Source organism: Oncorhynchus keta, chromosome 15, assembly GCF_023373465.1.
Source record: "Oncorhynchus keta strain PuntledgeMale-10-30-2019 chromosome 15, Oket_V2, whole genome shotgun sequence".
Classification (NCBI taxonomy): Eukaryota; Metazoa; Chordata; class Actinopteri; order Salmoniformes; family Salmonidae; genus Oncorhynchus; species Oncorhynchus keta.
Window position 1 is genome coordinate 32,581,045 of NC_068435.1, and position 17,084 is coordinate 32,598,128.

The 17,084-nt window shown below is 41.2% G+C and overlaps 1 protein-coding gene across 2 annotated transcripts; it reads left to right on the forward strand.

Moving 5' to 3' along the window:
- The first annotated feature begins 62 nt into the window (after positions 1 to 62).
- On the forward strand, positions 63 to 16,787 carry ube2v2 (ubiquitin-conjugating enzyme E2 variant 2). Of its 2 annotated transcripts, none has more exons than XM_035788349.2 (4): positions 63 to 436; positions 10,029 to 10,198; positions 15,925 to 16,050; positions 16,190 to 16,787. In XM_035788349.2, the coding sequence occupies exons 1-4, from the start codon at positions 421 to 423 to the stop codon at positions 16,334 to 16,336; spliced, it is 459 nt and encodes a 152-aa protein (XP_035644242.1). In that variant the 5' UTR covers positions 63 to 420; the 3' UTR covers positions 16,337 to 16,787. The 2 variants fall into 2 exon arrangements, with proteins under 2 accessions (XP_035644242.1, XP_035644243.1); XM_035788350.2 differs by having other exon boundaries at positions 10,029 to 10,177.
- Positions 16,788 to 17,084: the final 297 nt, after the last annotated feature.

Here is a 17,084-nt window from a genome sequence, read left to right on the forward strand (position 1 = left end):
TTACAGGCAGTGTGCACTTAGCTGTGTTACCCAGCACATGGCAAAAGCATAGTAGACAGGAAAAACTCCCTAGAAAAGTTTAAACCTAAAGAGGAACGGGAGAAGAGATCTGGCTGTACCAGTTTGAGGTACTGTATGTTCATAGCATTCTCAAGCTTATTTCGTATGCAGTTCGTGTAATGTGCCTCTCTCCTGATTGTCCCAATGCAAGACCACCTTGTCAGCCACATTCTTGGTATGCCTTTTGGCTTTAATTGAATCTTGTCCAACCCCCCAACTTAGTAGTATATTCGAATACATGGAAAGACCCAGCGGGGCCTGAGCCGTTTCTGCATACATGCCTGAGGCCCAACACACCCTATTTCATAGACTGCGGTCAGATAATCGTGATGTCACTGCTTCTGGATTTGGCTGAAGAAGATGGCGGCCTCCTCAGGTTTGTCTGCTACACACTGGGCAATATGTAAAGATTCTAAATGATTATTTGTCCGTGTGACTCATAGTATGTATTTACTTGAACACAATCTGAAAGATGCAGGGGGTCTGAAATGCTTGCAGCAAGCTAGCTATCGGCAATTATTGGTGAAGGTTAGCTAATTTGTCAGTAACAAACTGTTTTGCTAACAGCCACCAGATTTATCTGATAAGATGTGTATTTTCATTATATGAAGTTGGTCAAACTAGCATAATGATTTGATAGGTCAACCTAGCCTACCACCAAGTAACTTAGCATCTCTTTGCTACAGTAACGTCAGTTAACGGTTATATAGTTAACTTGGATCATGGATGTTACAATTAGCTTGCTAGTTAAAAGCAAACAGAATTTGCCCTATTTCAGAATAGACCACTGGTTTTCATAATTTGCTAGCTAACGTTTCTCCACACGTGTGTGTATCACTAGCTACAGAATGATACAGATGTGATTGAACAAAATATTTGTGTTATCAATTATTACTGGGAGGTTACCGAACTGTACTGGATGGCTGAGCAACGTTCAATTCAGTCGATACTTGTAAGAATATACCTTCTGAAAACGCTTACCTGTACCTATGTTTGTCCTGTACAACCGTGGTCCTTCTGCAGTGTGCTCAAATGCATACCTTTGAATAACATTTATCGAATATAACCATTGACATTTTCATAATTTCTGTTAAACTGTAGACATAGCGGCCTTGAGTCAGTGGTTGTATTCAATAAAACTTAATTTAGTATGAATTTCAGCTCTCCTCAGAAAGACAGCGGTTGTACAGGACAAATAGGCTTAGCCGTGGTATATTGGTCCGTTATTACAGGACTAAAAGGCCCACTGCATTACTTTTGTTTAGATTTACGCTTTTATTATTCTGATTCTTCAGCGGCCTACTTCCCACGGCTATAAACATATTGTTGGTACAGGTTTCAGAATTTAAATTTTTACAAGTAACGTTATTGACCGATGGTGACTCAATGTTGTTGCTATCAAATCGCACGAACGGTTATAAAAACTACTCCGCCTCTATATAAGAGAACGGTTTGGTGTAGCACCGACAATTCTAGACCAACCTTAACGTGGCAACATTATCTTCGTTCTCGAGCTGCCAAACATATATCTTCTAAAATTGCCGTGTCCAGTTGCATGTGGTGCGTTTGTATTTAGAAAATGTTCCTGAATAAAAATAAATATAACGGAAGTAATCCAACAGTGTGTACTCCATTTAGTCCATTTCAAATCTTTAATTGATTGAGAGAGGTGGATCTAATTGATACAAGTTCACATAAACACATTACCTTGACTTTTTTTTAATGTACAATCCCTTAATCAACAATGCAGTTTATTTTAAAAAGCACGAACAATTTGCTAAATGGAAAATAGTAACACAAAATAATGAGGCAATATGCAAGGGGGTATCGGTACTGAGTCAATGGGTACGGGTTAGTCAAGCTAATTGTGGTTATATATATATATATATATAAGACACATCCTCTCACTGTCAACTTTATTTTCAGGAAACTTAACATTTGTAAATATTGGTATGAACATAAGATGCAGCAACTGAGACATAAACTGAACAAGTTCCACAGACATGTGACTAACAAATGGAATAATGTGTCCCTGAACAAAAGTAACAGTCAGTAAGTATCTGGTGTGGCCACCAGCTGCATTAAGTACTGCAGTGCATCTCTTCATGGACTGCACCAGATTTGCCAGTTCTTGCTGTGAGATGTTACCCCAGTCTTCCACCAAGGCACCTGCAAGTTCCCGGACATTTCTGGGGGAAATGGCCCTAGCCTTCACCCTCCGATCCAACAGGTCCCAGACGTGCTCAATGGGATTGAGATCTGGGCTCTTCGCTGGCCACGGCAGAACACTGACATCCCTGTCTTGCAGGAAATCACGCACAGAATGAGCAGTATGGCTGGTGGCATTGTCATGCCGGAGGGTCATGTCAGGATGAGCCTGCTGGAAGGGTACCACATGAGGGAGGAGGATGTCTTCTCTGTAACTCACAGGGTTGATATTGCCTGCAATGACAACAAGCTCCGTCCGATGATGCTGTGACACACCACCCCAGACCATGATGGACCCTCCACCTCCAAATCTATCCCGCTCCAGAGTACAGGCTTCGGTGTATTGCTCATTCCTTTAACGATGAACGCGAATCCGACCATCACGCCTGGTGAGACAAATCCGCGACTCGTCAGTGAAGAGCACTTTTTGCCAGTCCTGTCTGGTCCAGCGACAGTGGGTTTGTGCCCATAGGCGATGTTGTTGCTCCACTAAACCCCCATCGGTGTGAATGGGGGCATGCTCTGCCCTCCTTTTCCTGTAGTCCACGATCAGCTCCTTATGTATTGCTCACGTTGAAGGTGAGGTTGTTGTCCTGGCACCACACTGCCAGGTCTGTGAACCCCCCCCTCAATGCTGTCTCATCGGCGATCTGGCCTACCACCCTTGTGTCGCCTGCGAACTAAATTATGGTGTTGGAGTCGTGCATTAACAAGGAGTAAAGGAGGAGACTAAGCACTCACCTATGAGGGGGGGGGCCCGTGTTGAGGGTCAGCGTGGCGAATGTGTTGCAGAGGGATTTGTTCAGTTTCAGGGTACTTAACCCCGCAACAGCAAATGAAAGTGCAGGGTGCCAAATTCAAAACAACAAACATCTCATAATTAAAATTCCTCAAGCATATAATTATTTTACATCATTTTAAAGATACAATTCTTGTTAATCCAGCCACAGTGTCTGATTTCAAAGAGGATTTACAGCGAAAGCACCACAACCTATTATGTTAGATCACCACCAAGCCACAGAAAAACACAGCCATTTTTTCCAGCCTAAGAGAGTAGTCAGAAAAAGCAGAAAGAGATAAAATGAATCACTAACCTTTGATGATCTTCATCAGATGACACTCATAGGACTTCATGTTACACAATACATGTATGTTTTGTTTGATAAAGTTCATATTTATATCCAAAAAATCAAAGTTTACATTGGAGCATTACATTCAGTAGTTCAAAAACATTGTGCAGAGAGCCACATCAATTTACAGAAATACTCATAATAAACATTGATAAAGATACGACTATTATACATGGAACTTTAGATAAACTTCTCCTTAATGCAACCGCTGTGTCAGATTTTTTAAAAACTTTATGGAGGAAGCAGTACAGCCTTTGGACAACAAAGCAGCCAAAAGATACCTGCCATATTGGGTAGTCAACATTACTCAGAAAGAGCATTTTAAATATTCACTTACCTTTGATGATCTTCATGAGAATGCACTCCCAGGAATCCCAGTTCCACCATAAATGTTTGATTTGTTCGATAATGTCCATCAGTTATGTCCAAATATCTTCTTTTGTTAGGGCGTTTGGTAACAAATCCAAAAGCGTGTTCAGGTCGCGCCGAACATCGGACGGAAAGTCCAAAAAGGTCCGTTACAGCCCGTAGAAACATGCCAACCTAAGTATGGAATCAATCTTTAGGATTTTTTTTAACATAAAACTTAATGTTCCAACCCAGACAATTCCTTTGCCTGTACAAATGAAGTGGAACGTAGCTACCTTTCACGTGAGCGCGCCAGACAGGCTGTGGCACTCTGCCAGACCACTCACTCAAAGAGCTCTTATGAGCCCCTCCTTTGGAGTAGAATCCTCAAAACAGGTTCTAAATACTGTTGACATCTAGTGGAAGCCTTGGGAAGTGAAACATAACTAATATCACCCTGTATCTTCAATGGGGGCTGAGTTGAAAAACTACAAACCTCAGATTTCCCACTTCCTGGTTGGATTCTTTTCTCAGGTTAGGGCAGGGGGCAGATTATGCAATAGTCATGTAAACCTTTCTCTTACCTTAATTGGCATGAGGTCCAAATTAAAGTAAGCATACGCCAATTTAAACACCTGGTTTTCCGAGAAAATCTTTTGAATTAAGACATGTAAACACCCAAATCTGCGTTTCGACGTATTTGATCTGTGCCTGTGCTAGCACCAGCCAAGCGAGCCTCCCTCTTCAGCGCAAGTGAAGAATTCAGAACTACTGAATGTATGCGTCTTACATACACATACAAACTTTACTTCCAAACTCACAATCAAATATGTTTCCCAAGAATAACTGTCGTGGTGGTTGAAAGTTTATTTTGATTGGCCATTTTCTGCATTTACCAGTGCCATCAGGTAGCCTGATTTCAGATGTGTCCATGTAAACAGGAGTATCAGGGAAATTGTTCTTCTTGCAAAGCAAGTAAACATTTTAATCAAACTATTATATTAATCCACAGTTGAAGTTGGAAGTTTACATACACCTTAGCCAAGTACATTTAAACTCAGTTTTTCACAATTCCTGAAATTTAATCCAAGTAAAAATTCCCTGTCTTAGGTCAGTTAGGATCACCACTTTATTTTTAGAATGTGAAATGTCAGAATAATAGTAGAGTGATTTATTTCAGCTTTAATTTCTGTGATCACATTCCCAGTGCGTCAGAAGTTTACATACTCAATATTTGGTAGCATGGCCTTTAAATTGTTAAACTTGGGTCAAACGTTTTGGGTAGCCTTCCACAAGCTTCCCACAATAAGTTGGGTGAATTTTGGCCCATTCCTCCTGACAGAGCTGGTATAACTGAGTCAGGCATGTAGGCCGCCTTGCTCGCACATGCCTTTTCAGTTCTGGCTACACATTTCCTATGGGATTGAGTTCTGGGCTTTGTGATGGCCACTCTAATACCTTGAATTTGTTGTCCTTGAGCTATTTTGCCACAACTTTGGAAGTATGCTTGGGGTCCTTGTCCATTTGGAACACCCATTTTCGACCAACTTTAACTTCCTGCCTGATGTCTTGATGGTGCTTCAATATATCCACATCATTTTCCAGCCTCATGATGCTATCTATTTTGTGAAGTGCACCAGTCCCTCCTGCAGCAAAGCACCCTCACAGCATGAGACTGCCACCGTGTTTCACGGTTGGGATGGGGTTCTTCGGCTTGCAAGCATCCCCCTTTTTCCTCCAAACAGTTATATTTTAGTTTCATCAGAGGACATTTCTACAAAATAGAACTCGTTTTACTCTGGATATAGATACTTTTGTACCTGTTTCCACCAGCATCTTCACAAGGTCCTTTGCTGTTGTTCTGGGATTGATTTGCACTTTTCGCACCAAAGTACGTTCATCTCTAGGAGACAGAACGCGTCTCCTTCCTGAGCGGTATGACGGCTGCGTGGTCCCATGGTGTTTATACTTGCGTACCATTTTTTGTACAGATGAATGTGGTACCGTTAGGCATTTGGAAATTGCTCCCAATGATGAACCAGACTTGTGGAGGTCTCAAAATAAATATCTGACGTCTTGGCTGATTTCTTTTGATTTTCCATGTTGTCAAGCAAAGAGGCACTGAGTTTGAAGGTAGGCCTTGAAATACATCCACAGGTACACCTCCAATTGACTCAAATTATGTCAATTAGCCTATCAGAAGCTTCTAAAGCCATGGAATCTTCCAAGCTGTTTAAAGGCACAGTCAACTTAGTGTATGTAAACTTCTGACCCACTGGAATTGTGATAACAGTGAATTATCAGTGAAATAATCTGTCTGTAAACAATTGTTAGAAAAATGACTTGTCATGCACAAAGTGGATGTCCTAACTGACTTGCCAAAACTATAGTTTGTTAACAAGAAATGTGTGCAGTGGTTGAAAAACGAGTTTTAATGACTCCAACCTAAGTGTATGTAAACTTCCGACTAACTGTCCACAATAATCACGTTATTGTGTGCATGTAACCATACTCATTATTTGATTACTTCATGGACCAAAAAAAGTATTTATTTTAAAAACTGAGCATTTTCTGAATTCAAACGCACCACCAGCAACTGGACGCAGAACATTTAGGAGATACAGTATGTTTTGCAGAAAAGAGTACAAAGATAGTATCGTTAAGGTTGGTTGAAAATTCTCTGTTCTATACCAAACTGTACCTAACCTAAAACTCCCAGTAATGGATACCAAAACTGTTTGGTTCAAATCACATTATCTGGTGTATCAATCAGTGCCTTCAGAAAGTATTCACAGTTCTTGACTTTTTCCACATTTTGTTGTGTTACATCCTGAATTAAAAATGTATTCATTTACTTTTGTCACTGGCCTACACACAATATCCCATAATGTCAAAGTGGAATGTTTTGGGAAATGTTTAAATTAATTAAAAAGTATCCTTTTGTTATGACAAGCCAAACTATAAGTTCAGAAGTGAAAATGTGCTTAACGAGTCACATAATACGTTGCGAGGACTCTGTGTGCAATAATAGTGTTTAACATTTGATTCCCTCTTCCGACTGTCCATCAACTCCTGTCTGAACCCTACGTCACAAACAACAACACATCGTAACGCAGCAGGAGATGGTTTCGTTGCTGTAGCACATTCATAGATTGATTTATAGCCAGTAATCTAAAGTAATTAATAGATTTTAAACAAACACCATTTTCTGTTTGTCGTAGTCATACCGTACTCATTGTTACATCCAGGCTGTATCACAACCGGCCGTGATTGGGAGTCCCATAGGGCGGTGCACAATTGGCCCAGTATCGTCCGGGTTAGGCCGTCATTGTAAATAAGAATTTGTTCTTAACTGACTTGCCTAGTTAAATAAAGTTTCAGTATTTTTTTATAATAAAATGGACAGAGAATATTAATATGAGATGAAAGGTGAGTTCCTAACGAGTTCAGGAAGCCACGCTAGGGCTCGGTGAGATGTTCACAGCAATGAAAAGATGCAAATGTTCTCTAACACTAAATACACAAATATGTATTTTACAGTTGTTAAGGCAGTTGAAATCTTAGTTTGTCATTTTATAAATTGATTATACTATATTTAGAACAAATATAAGTCATTTCAACCTTTATACAGTTTTGTTGAAGAAATACATCACACAATTTCATATTTTAACATATTTGTAATGTGTACATGAGCTTGTGTCATTAAAAGTGACCACACCTCAGCAATTTATAACTATTTTTACCAGAAAGGTTAGATTTGAACCGTTCTTGGATTATGCAGCATTACTAGTAATTGTTTATGGCACTTTCATGATAAATAATATATTTTGGGGATTATGTAATTACATTTAGTTACATTTAAGAGGTTTAATGGCTGAGGATGGATCAAATCAAATGTATTTATATAGCCCTTCTTACATCAGCTGATATCTCAAAGTGCTGTACAGAAACCCAGCCTAAAACCCCAAACAGCAAGCAATGCAGGTGTAGAAGCACGGTGACTAGGAAAAACTCCCTAGGAAGAAACCTAGAGGAACCAGGCTATGAGGGGTTGCCAGTCCTCTTCTGGCTGTGCCGGGTGGAGATTATAACAGAACATGGCCTTACATATACTTAGAAAATGTACTCAGACTTATGAGTATGAGCATTTTGCATGCATTTAATTTCAGAAACTCACATTTTTTATGAGGTGCGAGACTCTTTCATAGGAGTAGATTTCCGTTTTTACGGGCTGGTGAGATCAGCCGTTCACAGGTGTAATTTGATGGTGCAATTACAAAGATTGGACCCCCCTTTTACCTCCAGAACAGCCTGAATTCTTCAGGGCATGGAAATGTTACTCAACCCGAGATGACAATGTAAAAATCTGTCATTCTGCCCCTGAGCAAGGCAGTTAGGCAGCGATGACGTGGATGTCGATTAATGCAGCCCCCCGCACCTCTCTGATTCAGAGGGGTTGGGTTACATGCGGAAGACATGTTTCAGTTGTACAACTGACTAGGTAACCCCTTTCCAATTTGAATGAAGGGACCTAACGTGTGCCAGGAAAACATTCCTCACACCATTACACCACCACCAGCCTATACTGTTGACACCAGGCAGGATGCGGCTGTAGACTCATGCTGCTTACACCAAATCTTGACCCTGCCATCAGCCTGACGTAACAGGAACCGGGATTCGTCAGGCCATGTTTTTCCACTCTTCAATTTTCCAGTGTTTGTGACTGTGTGCCCACTGGAGACACTTCTTGTTTTTAGCTGATAGGAGTGAAACCATGTGTGCTTGTCTGCTGCAATAGCCTATCCATGACAAGGATTGACGAGTTGTGAGTTCCGAGATGCCATTATGCACAGTACTGCGCCGTTATTTGTCTGTTTGTAGCCCGCCTGTTCGCTTGCAGGATTTCTGCCATTCTCCTTCGACCACCATTCTCGGTAAACCGTAGACACTGTTGTGCGTGAAGCCCAGGGGGGGTTGTTTCTGAGATACTAGATCTGGTGCTCCTGGTACCGAACGATCATACCATACCCAAAGTCGCTTAGGTTACTCATTTTGCCCATTATAAAGTTCAAATCGATCAGTAACTGAATGCCTCAATGCCTGTCTAACTGCTTTACATAGCAAGCCATGGCCACGTGACTCACTGTCTGTAGGAGTGAACCATTTCGTGATCGGGGTAGTGTACCTAATAAACTTGCCGGTGAGTGAGGGCTTTAAAAGTTTAAAGGTGCAATATGCAGAAAGTGCTTCACCATTTCTTGGTTGCTAAAATTCTAATAGTTTGTCTAATTTCAATAACAGTTTGTGACAAAACAAGCCGTGTATAGTGTAGGGAATCATTGTACCATGTAAACCACTGAAATATGTTATCAGTAACCAGAAATAATGTATTATTTGCTATTTGAAGCTAGTTACAAAACCGAAAGTAAAAGACAAAGCGAAACTTATGAACGGGAAGCATAGAAATAGTGCACAAAGAACAGATCTACCGCTTCTTAGACTTGCTTTCAATGAGTGACAGATTTTGGTCGGGTCGCCCAAAAATATTGCAGCTTTAAAATCGTCAGAATTTGAATCAGATTTTTTGGGAGTGGCAGCAACGATTGAATATAGGGGAAACACTGCTTTCACAGTTGGCCGTTTGGCTTGCGCCTGTTTTCAGCATAAAGGAAGTTAGTGCAGTGGTGGATTTTGAGGAATCACGACAGCTGCATTCCATTACTTTCAAAGCCAAGCACAGAGTGCCATATCTCTGGTTCCACCCTGGCATGCAGAATGATCCAGAACACAACACCCACACTGACACACCCCACTTAAAATTGCACATAGACATCTACCTCATTATTCCCTCTCTGGAATCATGTAGGATGAGGTCCTGTTCCATCACTAATTATCCAGTGTTCAATAGGCTACAGTGTTAGGATGATCTCTTAATGATGATTTGGAAAGATTGAGGAAGGTCAGAATTTGATACTTTGCCATCAGTGTACAGTTAAAATGGTAACCTACACTGACATCGCATTTACCCATTAGAAGGAAGTGTTCATTCTAGTGACTTACAGCACATGGGATGATGACAGTGATAGTTGGTTGCCTGTTTTTAGCCACTAGCAAATACTAAATTCAAGAAGTAGTTGCAGATAACTTGTTGAGTCAGCAGTTTTATATGGTTTTGTTGTGCAGTGTTGCTGCCTGAGCAGTTGTTAGCATGGGGGTAGCATGGACAAACCCACCCCAGGATCCTGTCTTCTAGTTTTTAATCTTGTTTTGTTTTTATTTCAGGAGTTAAAGTTCCACGTAATTTTCGCTTGTTGGAAGAGCTTGAAGAGGGTCAGAAAGGTGTTGGAGATGGGACAGTCAGCTGGGGCCTTGAAGACGATGAAGATATAATGCTAACACGGTGGACGGGCATGATTATCGGACCGGCACGAGTAAGTGTGACTGCAGCAGGAGTAAGTAAGAGTTGTCTACGTGCCACATTACTGTGTAAAAGTCAGCTGAGCTAAAGTAACAAAAGTCTCAGGCAACGTTACACAGCACATAATGTTTGATCAGATGGTGGATAAATGAAGATGTCCACTCAGACTGTTTACCTTTTTGAAAAAAATGTTCCCGTCTGCGTAAAGAATGACTGCCCCTAAAAAAACAACTAATCCCTTTGAAAACAGTATATGTGGCATTGATATGAGTCAAACATTTATTGTAGTTTTAAAATTGACTACAAAATGTAAATATAATTTACGAGGAAATGAATGTTAGGTTTGGAATAACATTATGTTAATTGTTAACATTATGTCAACAATTCATGCCCCCTTTTGCCTATTAACACGTAGTGTTTGTTCTTTGGGAAAAGAACGGGCAAGTATGCTTTGCATGGTCCGGTACCCCGGGTGGGCGGAGACCTTTCCTTAGAAGGACCATGAGCAAACCCCGCCCACCCGGGGCACCAAGTCATGCAAAACAAACTCGCCCACTGGAACGTCTTCCCCAGATAGTGGTTAGTACTTGCCCATGGTCAGGAAATACCTACTCTAGGGAAAACGGGCTTCCATAAAGTTGTTCAACAATCTTGGCCGAATGCCAAGGATATGGATTAAGTCCGACGAGCTTCGGCTTGGGCTGTCAACCGTCAAACCTCAAACAGGTGTGTTGTTGGTTAGTGTGTAGCTACATTTTGTTAGCTAATAGCATTATGTCATTATTTGATAGCCTAGTATCATAGGGGCATAGCCTAAATACATAGCCTCTCCCTTACATGTAATGTGAGATGAAGATTTGCATAGCTAATGTTGCATCTGAAGACAGGTTTGATCCCTGCTAACTGATTAACTAACTAACTAACCTTTAATAGGTCACTGCCCTTCCTTTTTACCCCCTTTTCGTGATTACTAACTTGTCTCATCGCTGAGAGAGAGAGAGAGAGAGAGAGAGAGAGAGAGAGAGAGAGAGAGAGAGAGAGAGAGAGAGAGAGAGAGAGAGAGAGAGAGAGAGAGAGAGAGAGAGAGAGAGAGAGAGAGAGAGAGAGAGAGAGAGAGAGAGAGAGAGAGAGAGAGAGAGAGAGAGAGAGAGAGAGAGAGAGAGAGAGAGAGAGAGAGAGAGAGAGAGAGAGAGAGAGGTGTCGAGTCACTGATCCTCCGAAACATGACCCGCCATACCGTACTTCACCCGCTCACTAAACCCGGAAGCCAGCTGCACCAATGTGTCAGAGGAAACACTGTTCAACTGAAGATCAGCCTGTAGGCACCTGGCCTGCCACAAGGTGTCGCTCGAGCGCGATGAGCCAAGTAAAGCCCCCCCCTAACCCGGACGACCCTGGGTGCCTGCAGGCTGATCACGGCCGGTAGTGAGATCAAACCCCAGGCTGTAGTGACGCCGCAACACTGCGATGCAGTGCTTTAGACTGCTGCTCCACTCAAGAGGCTCTGTACTTCCTGTTTTGCCCTAATTTTAGATTTGGTTAATTAAGAAATGCTAGGGGCCAAGACTGAATTCAAACATGAGTTGGTTTTGTGGTGTGGTTTGATGTGGATGTCTCGTGTATCTTTGCAGGTAGAAGAGTTATCCAAATTATTTCGCCAATTAGCGTCAGCCGGCTGGTGTCTGACCGTGGCAGTTGGTTTGACTAGTTTGGCTATTTAAGGACCGTCAATAAATTACACAATGTAAATGGGACAATATTTTAATGTAGAACATATTTAGGTTCTCATACTTTGAATATATGTATATACATTTCTACAATTTTATAGTTGGTTTCAGGTTTTTAAATAATTGAAAATTGGAGCTTTTGGAATTTAAACATTGTCCCATGTACATTCTGTAATTTACCAAAGATCCCTAACTAGCCCCATAGGGATATCCAAAGTCAATTCAAATTTACCACGGGCATTACGATTGGGTTGCGTGCAACTGCACTCCAAATTGATGATTACTTGTGTGTTGTGGGCAGGATTGAAACAAACCCAACATTGATTTATTTTGTGATGTAGTCACGACCACAAATCTATGTTTTGGTCAAGACTTGACTTCATGACCAAAAGTATCCTATTTACACTTTGTAGTCAATTTTTATAAATGTTTCAGACTCATATTGATTTTCTAAATGAGAAGTTGTTTTTTAGGGGCAGTTGCTTTTTAAGGGGGTGGCACTCCCATAGGCACCAATGCATTAGCAGCTGGGTCTGGTCTGCTTAGTTTATTGACTGTATATGAACCAGAAATAGCAAGTGGGATGTCTTGCTTCCTCTTGTCTCTGGTTTGATTACTTAATCACCTCTGTAACATAAGCACATCTAAATGTGTTTCCACCAGGGAAGTGGAAGAGTAATATGTGTGTGTAAGACTTGAATTGTGTTGTTGAAAATTCTTGAAAAATAACCAGTATGTACATACAGTGAGGGGGGGGAGTATTTGATCCCCTGCTGATTTTGTACGTTTGCCCACTGACAAAGAAATTATCAGTCTATCATTTTAATGGTAGGTTTATTTGAACAGTGAGAGACAGAATAACAACAAAAATCCAGAAAAACACATGTCAAAATGTTATAAATTGATTTGCATTTTAATGAGGGAATTAAGTATTTGACCCCTCTTGCAAAACATGACTTAGTACTTGGTGGCAAAACCCTTGTTGGCAATCAGAGGTCAGACGTTTCTTGTAGTTGGCTACCAGGTTTGCACACATCTCAGGAGGGATTTTGTCCCACTCCTCTTTGCAGATCTTCTCCAAGTCATTAAGGTTTTGAGGCTGAAGTTTGGCAACTCAAACCTTCAGCTCCCTCCACAGATTTTCTATGGGATTAAGGTCTGGAGACTGGCTTGGCCACTCCAGGACCTTAATGTGCTTCTTCTTGAGCCATTCCTTTGTTGCCTTGGCCGTGTGTTTTGGGTCATTGTCATGCTGGAATACCCATCCACGACCCATTTTCAATGCCCTGGCTGAGGGAAGTAGGTTCTCACCCAAGATTTGACGGTGCATGGCCCTGTCCATTGTCCCTTTGATGCGGTGAAGTTGTCCTGTCCCCTTAGCAGAAAAACACCCCCAAAGCATAATGTTTCCACCTCCATGTTTAACGGTGGGGGTGGTGTTCTTGGGGTAATAGGCAGCATTCCTCCTCCTCCAAACACGGAGAGTTGAGTTGATGCCAAAGAGCTCCATTTTGGTCTCATCTGACCACAACACTTTCACCCAGTTGTCCTCTGAATCATTCAGATGTTCATTGGCAATGTATATGTGCATGTACAGTGCCTTGCGAAAGTATTCGTCCCCCTTGAACTTTGCAACCTTTTGCCACATTTCAGGCTTCAAACATAAAGATATAAAACTGTATTTTTTTGTGAAGAATCAACAACAAGTGGGACACAATCATGAAGTGGAACGACATTTATTGGATATTTCAAACTTTTTTAACAAATCAAAAACTGAAATATTGGGCGTGCAAAATTATTCAGCCCCTTTACTTTCGGTGCAGCAAACTCTCTCCAGAAGTTCAGTGAGGATCTCTTGAATGATCCAATGTTGACCTAAATGACTAATGATGATAAATACAATCCACCTGTGTGTAATCAAGTCTCCATATAAATGCACCTGGACTGTGATAGTCTCAGAGGTGCGTTAAATGCGCAGAAAGCATCATGAAGAACAAGGAACACACCAGGCAGATCCGAGATACTGTTGTGAAGAAGTTTAAAGCCGGATTTGGATACAAAAAGACTTCCCAAGCGTTAAACATCCCAAGGAGCACTATGCAAGCGATAATATTGAAATGGAAGGAGTATCAGACCACTGCAAATCTACCAAGACCTGGCCGTCCCTCTAAACTTTCAGCTCATACAAGGAGAAGACTGATCAAAAGATGCAGCCAAGAGGCCCATGATCACTCTGGATGAACTGCAGAGATCTACAGCTGAGGTGGGAGACTCTGTCCATAGGACAACAATCAGTCGTATATTGCACAAATCTGGTCTTTATGGAAGAGTGGCAAAAAGAAAGCCATTTCTTAAAGATATCCATAAAAAGTGTTGTTTTAAAGTTTGCCACAAGCCACCTGGGAGACAGACCAAACATGTGGAAGAAGGTGCTCTGGTCAGATGAAACCAAAATTGAACTTTGTGGCAACAATGCAAAACGTTATGTTTGGCGTAAAAGCAACACAGCTCATCACCCTGAACACGCCATCCCCACTGTCAAACATGGTGGTGGCAGCATCATGGTTTGGGCCTGCTTTTCTTCAGCAGGGACAGGGAACATGGTTAAAATTGATGGGAAGATGGATGGAGCCAAATACAGGACCATTCTGGAAGAAAACCTGATGGAGTCTGCAAAAGACCTGAGACTGGGACGGAGATTTGTCTTCCAACAAGACAATGATCCAAAACATAAAGCAAAATCTACAATGGAATGGTTCAAAAATAAACATATCCAGGTGTTAGAATGGCCAAGTCAAAGTCCAGACCTGAATCCAATCGAGAATCTGTGGAAAGAACTGAAAACTGCTGTTCACAAATGCTCTCCATCCAACCTCACTGAGCTCAAGCTGTTTTGCAAGGAGGAATGGGAAAAAATTTCAGTCTCTCGATGTGCAAAACTGATAGACATACCCCAAGCGACTTACAGCTGTAATCGCAGCATAAGGTGGCGCTACAAAGTATTAACTTAAGGGGGCTGAATAATTTTGCACGCCCAATTTTTCAGTTTTAGATTTGTTAAAAAAGTTTGAAATATCCAATAAATGTCGTTCCACTTCATGATTGTGTCCCACTTGTTGTTGATTCTTCACAAAAAAATACAGTTTTATATCTTTATGTTTGAAGCCTGAAATGTGGCAGAAGGTTGCAAAGTTCAAGGGGGCTGAATACTTTCGCATGGCACTGTATATGTGCTTTCTTGAGCAGGGGGACCTTGCGGGCGCTGCAGGATTTCAGTCCTTCACGGCGTAGTGTGTTACCAATTGTTTTCTTGGTGACTATGGTCCCAGCTCCCTTGAGATCATTGACAAGATCCTCCCGTGTAGTTCTGGGCTGATTCCTCACCGTTCTCATGATCATTGCAACTCCACGAGGTGAGATCTTGCATGGAGCCCCAGGCCGGGGGAGATTGACAGTTCTTTTGTGTTTCTTCCATTTGCGAATAATCTCACCAACTGTTGTCACCTTCTCACCAAGCTGCTTGGCGATGATCTTGTAGCCCATTCCAGCCTTGTGTAGGTCTACAATCTTGTCCCTGACATCCTTGGAGAGCTCTTTGGTCTTGGCCCTGGTGGAGAGTTTGGAATCTGATTGATTGATTGCTTCTGTGGACTGGTGTCTTTCATACAGGTAACAAACTGAGATTAGGAGCACTCCCATTAAGAGTGTGCTCCTAATCTCAGCTCGTTACCTGTATAATAGACTCCTGGGAGCCAGAAATCTTTCAGATTGAGAGGTGGTTAAATAATTATTTCCCTCATTAAAATGCAAATCAATTTCTAACATTTTTGACATGCGTTTTTCTGGATTTTTTTGTTGTTGTTCTGTCTCTCACTGTTCAAATAAACCTACCATTAAAATTATAGACTGATCATTTCTTTGTCAGCGGGCAAACATACAAAATCAGCAGGGGATCAAATACTTTTTTCCCTCACTGTAACTGATCACCTTTACCTTGACCAAGCAATGTTTGTTTCTTTGTTTTGTTTTCCAGACTAATTATGAGAACAGGATATACAGTCTGAAAGTGGAATGTGGTCCAAAATATCCTGAATCACCACCGGTCGTTAGATTTGTAACAAAAATTTGCATGAATGGGATAAATAATTCCAATGGGATGGTAAGTTACATTACATACACATTTTTGCTCGTACAAATGATAGACCTAAATCTGTTAAATTATTAGTGTATATATATGTTCTGGTAAATGAAGTGCTCTTCAAATGATGTTCACTAATTTGCTGCTCTCTCTCTATCAGGTGGATACACGAAGCATACCAATTCTATCTAAATGGCAAAATTCTTATAGCATTAAAGTTGTTCTTCAAGAGTTAAGGCGTCTAATGATGTCCAAGGAGAATATGAAGCTCCCACAACCACCAGAAGGACAAACCTACAGCAATTAATTGTTCACAGATTGTTTACTTTTGACCCCTATTGTCTTAAACCTTATTCTCTTATAAAAAATATTCCCTCCACCATTCTAAGAATTTAGACAGAGCCAGGTTGGATATTCCTTCTAGTTTGCTCATTCTAGAATATCCCCACTGAGAGTGAAATTATGTTTTTAAGAACACTGTTATTCCTCTTCTATTGACCTTTATTTAACTAGGCAAGTCAGTTGAGAACAAATTCTTATTTTCAATGACGGCCTAGGAACAGTGGGTTAACTGCCTGTTCAGGGGCAGAACAACAGATTTGTACCTTGTCAGCTCGGGGGTTACTAGTCCAACGCTCTAACCACTAGGCTACTGTGACCATTCACTTTCTGATCAAGAGATGTGTCAAGTTGGCTTCCCAAGAGATGCATAGCACCAAGTGGAGACCCAAGTCAGAATAATAATAATAATAATAATATATGCCATTTAGCAGACGCTTTTATCCAAAGCGACTTACAGTCATGTGTGCATACATTCTACGTATGGGTGGTCCCGGGAATCGAACCCACTACCCTGGCGTTACAAGCGCCATGCTCTACCAACTGAGCTACAGAAGGACGAATGGTAGGTCACTGAAATAAAGAATTGAGGTGTGTGTATGATGACATGCTCCAACTAAGAAATAGACAAAAATACACCAGTTGTAATTTGTAGGTACATTGAATTATTATGAAGATTAAAATGTGGCTGTAGGCCAGACGTAGTGTCACCGGGT

Excerpts from the sequence above, each read along its gene's own strand:
- ube2v2 (XM_035788349.2), top strand. Across the intron at positions 10,199-15,924 it reads TAAGTGTGACTGCAGCAGGA|ACTAATTATGAGAACAGGAT; the intron begins GTAAGTAAGAGT and ends TTTGTTTTCCAG. Across the intron at positions 16,051-16,189 it reads TAAATAATTCCAATGGGATG|GTGGATACACGAAGCATACC; the intron begins GTAAGTTACATT and ends TCTCTCTATCAG.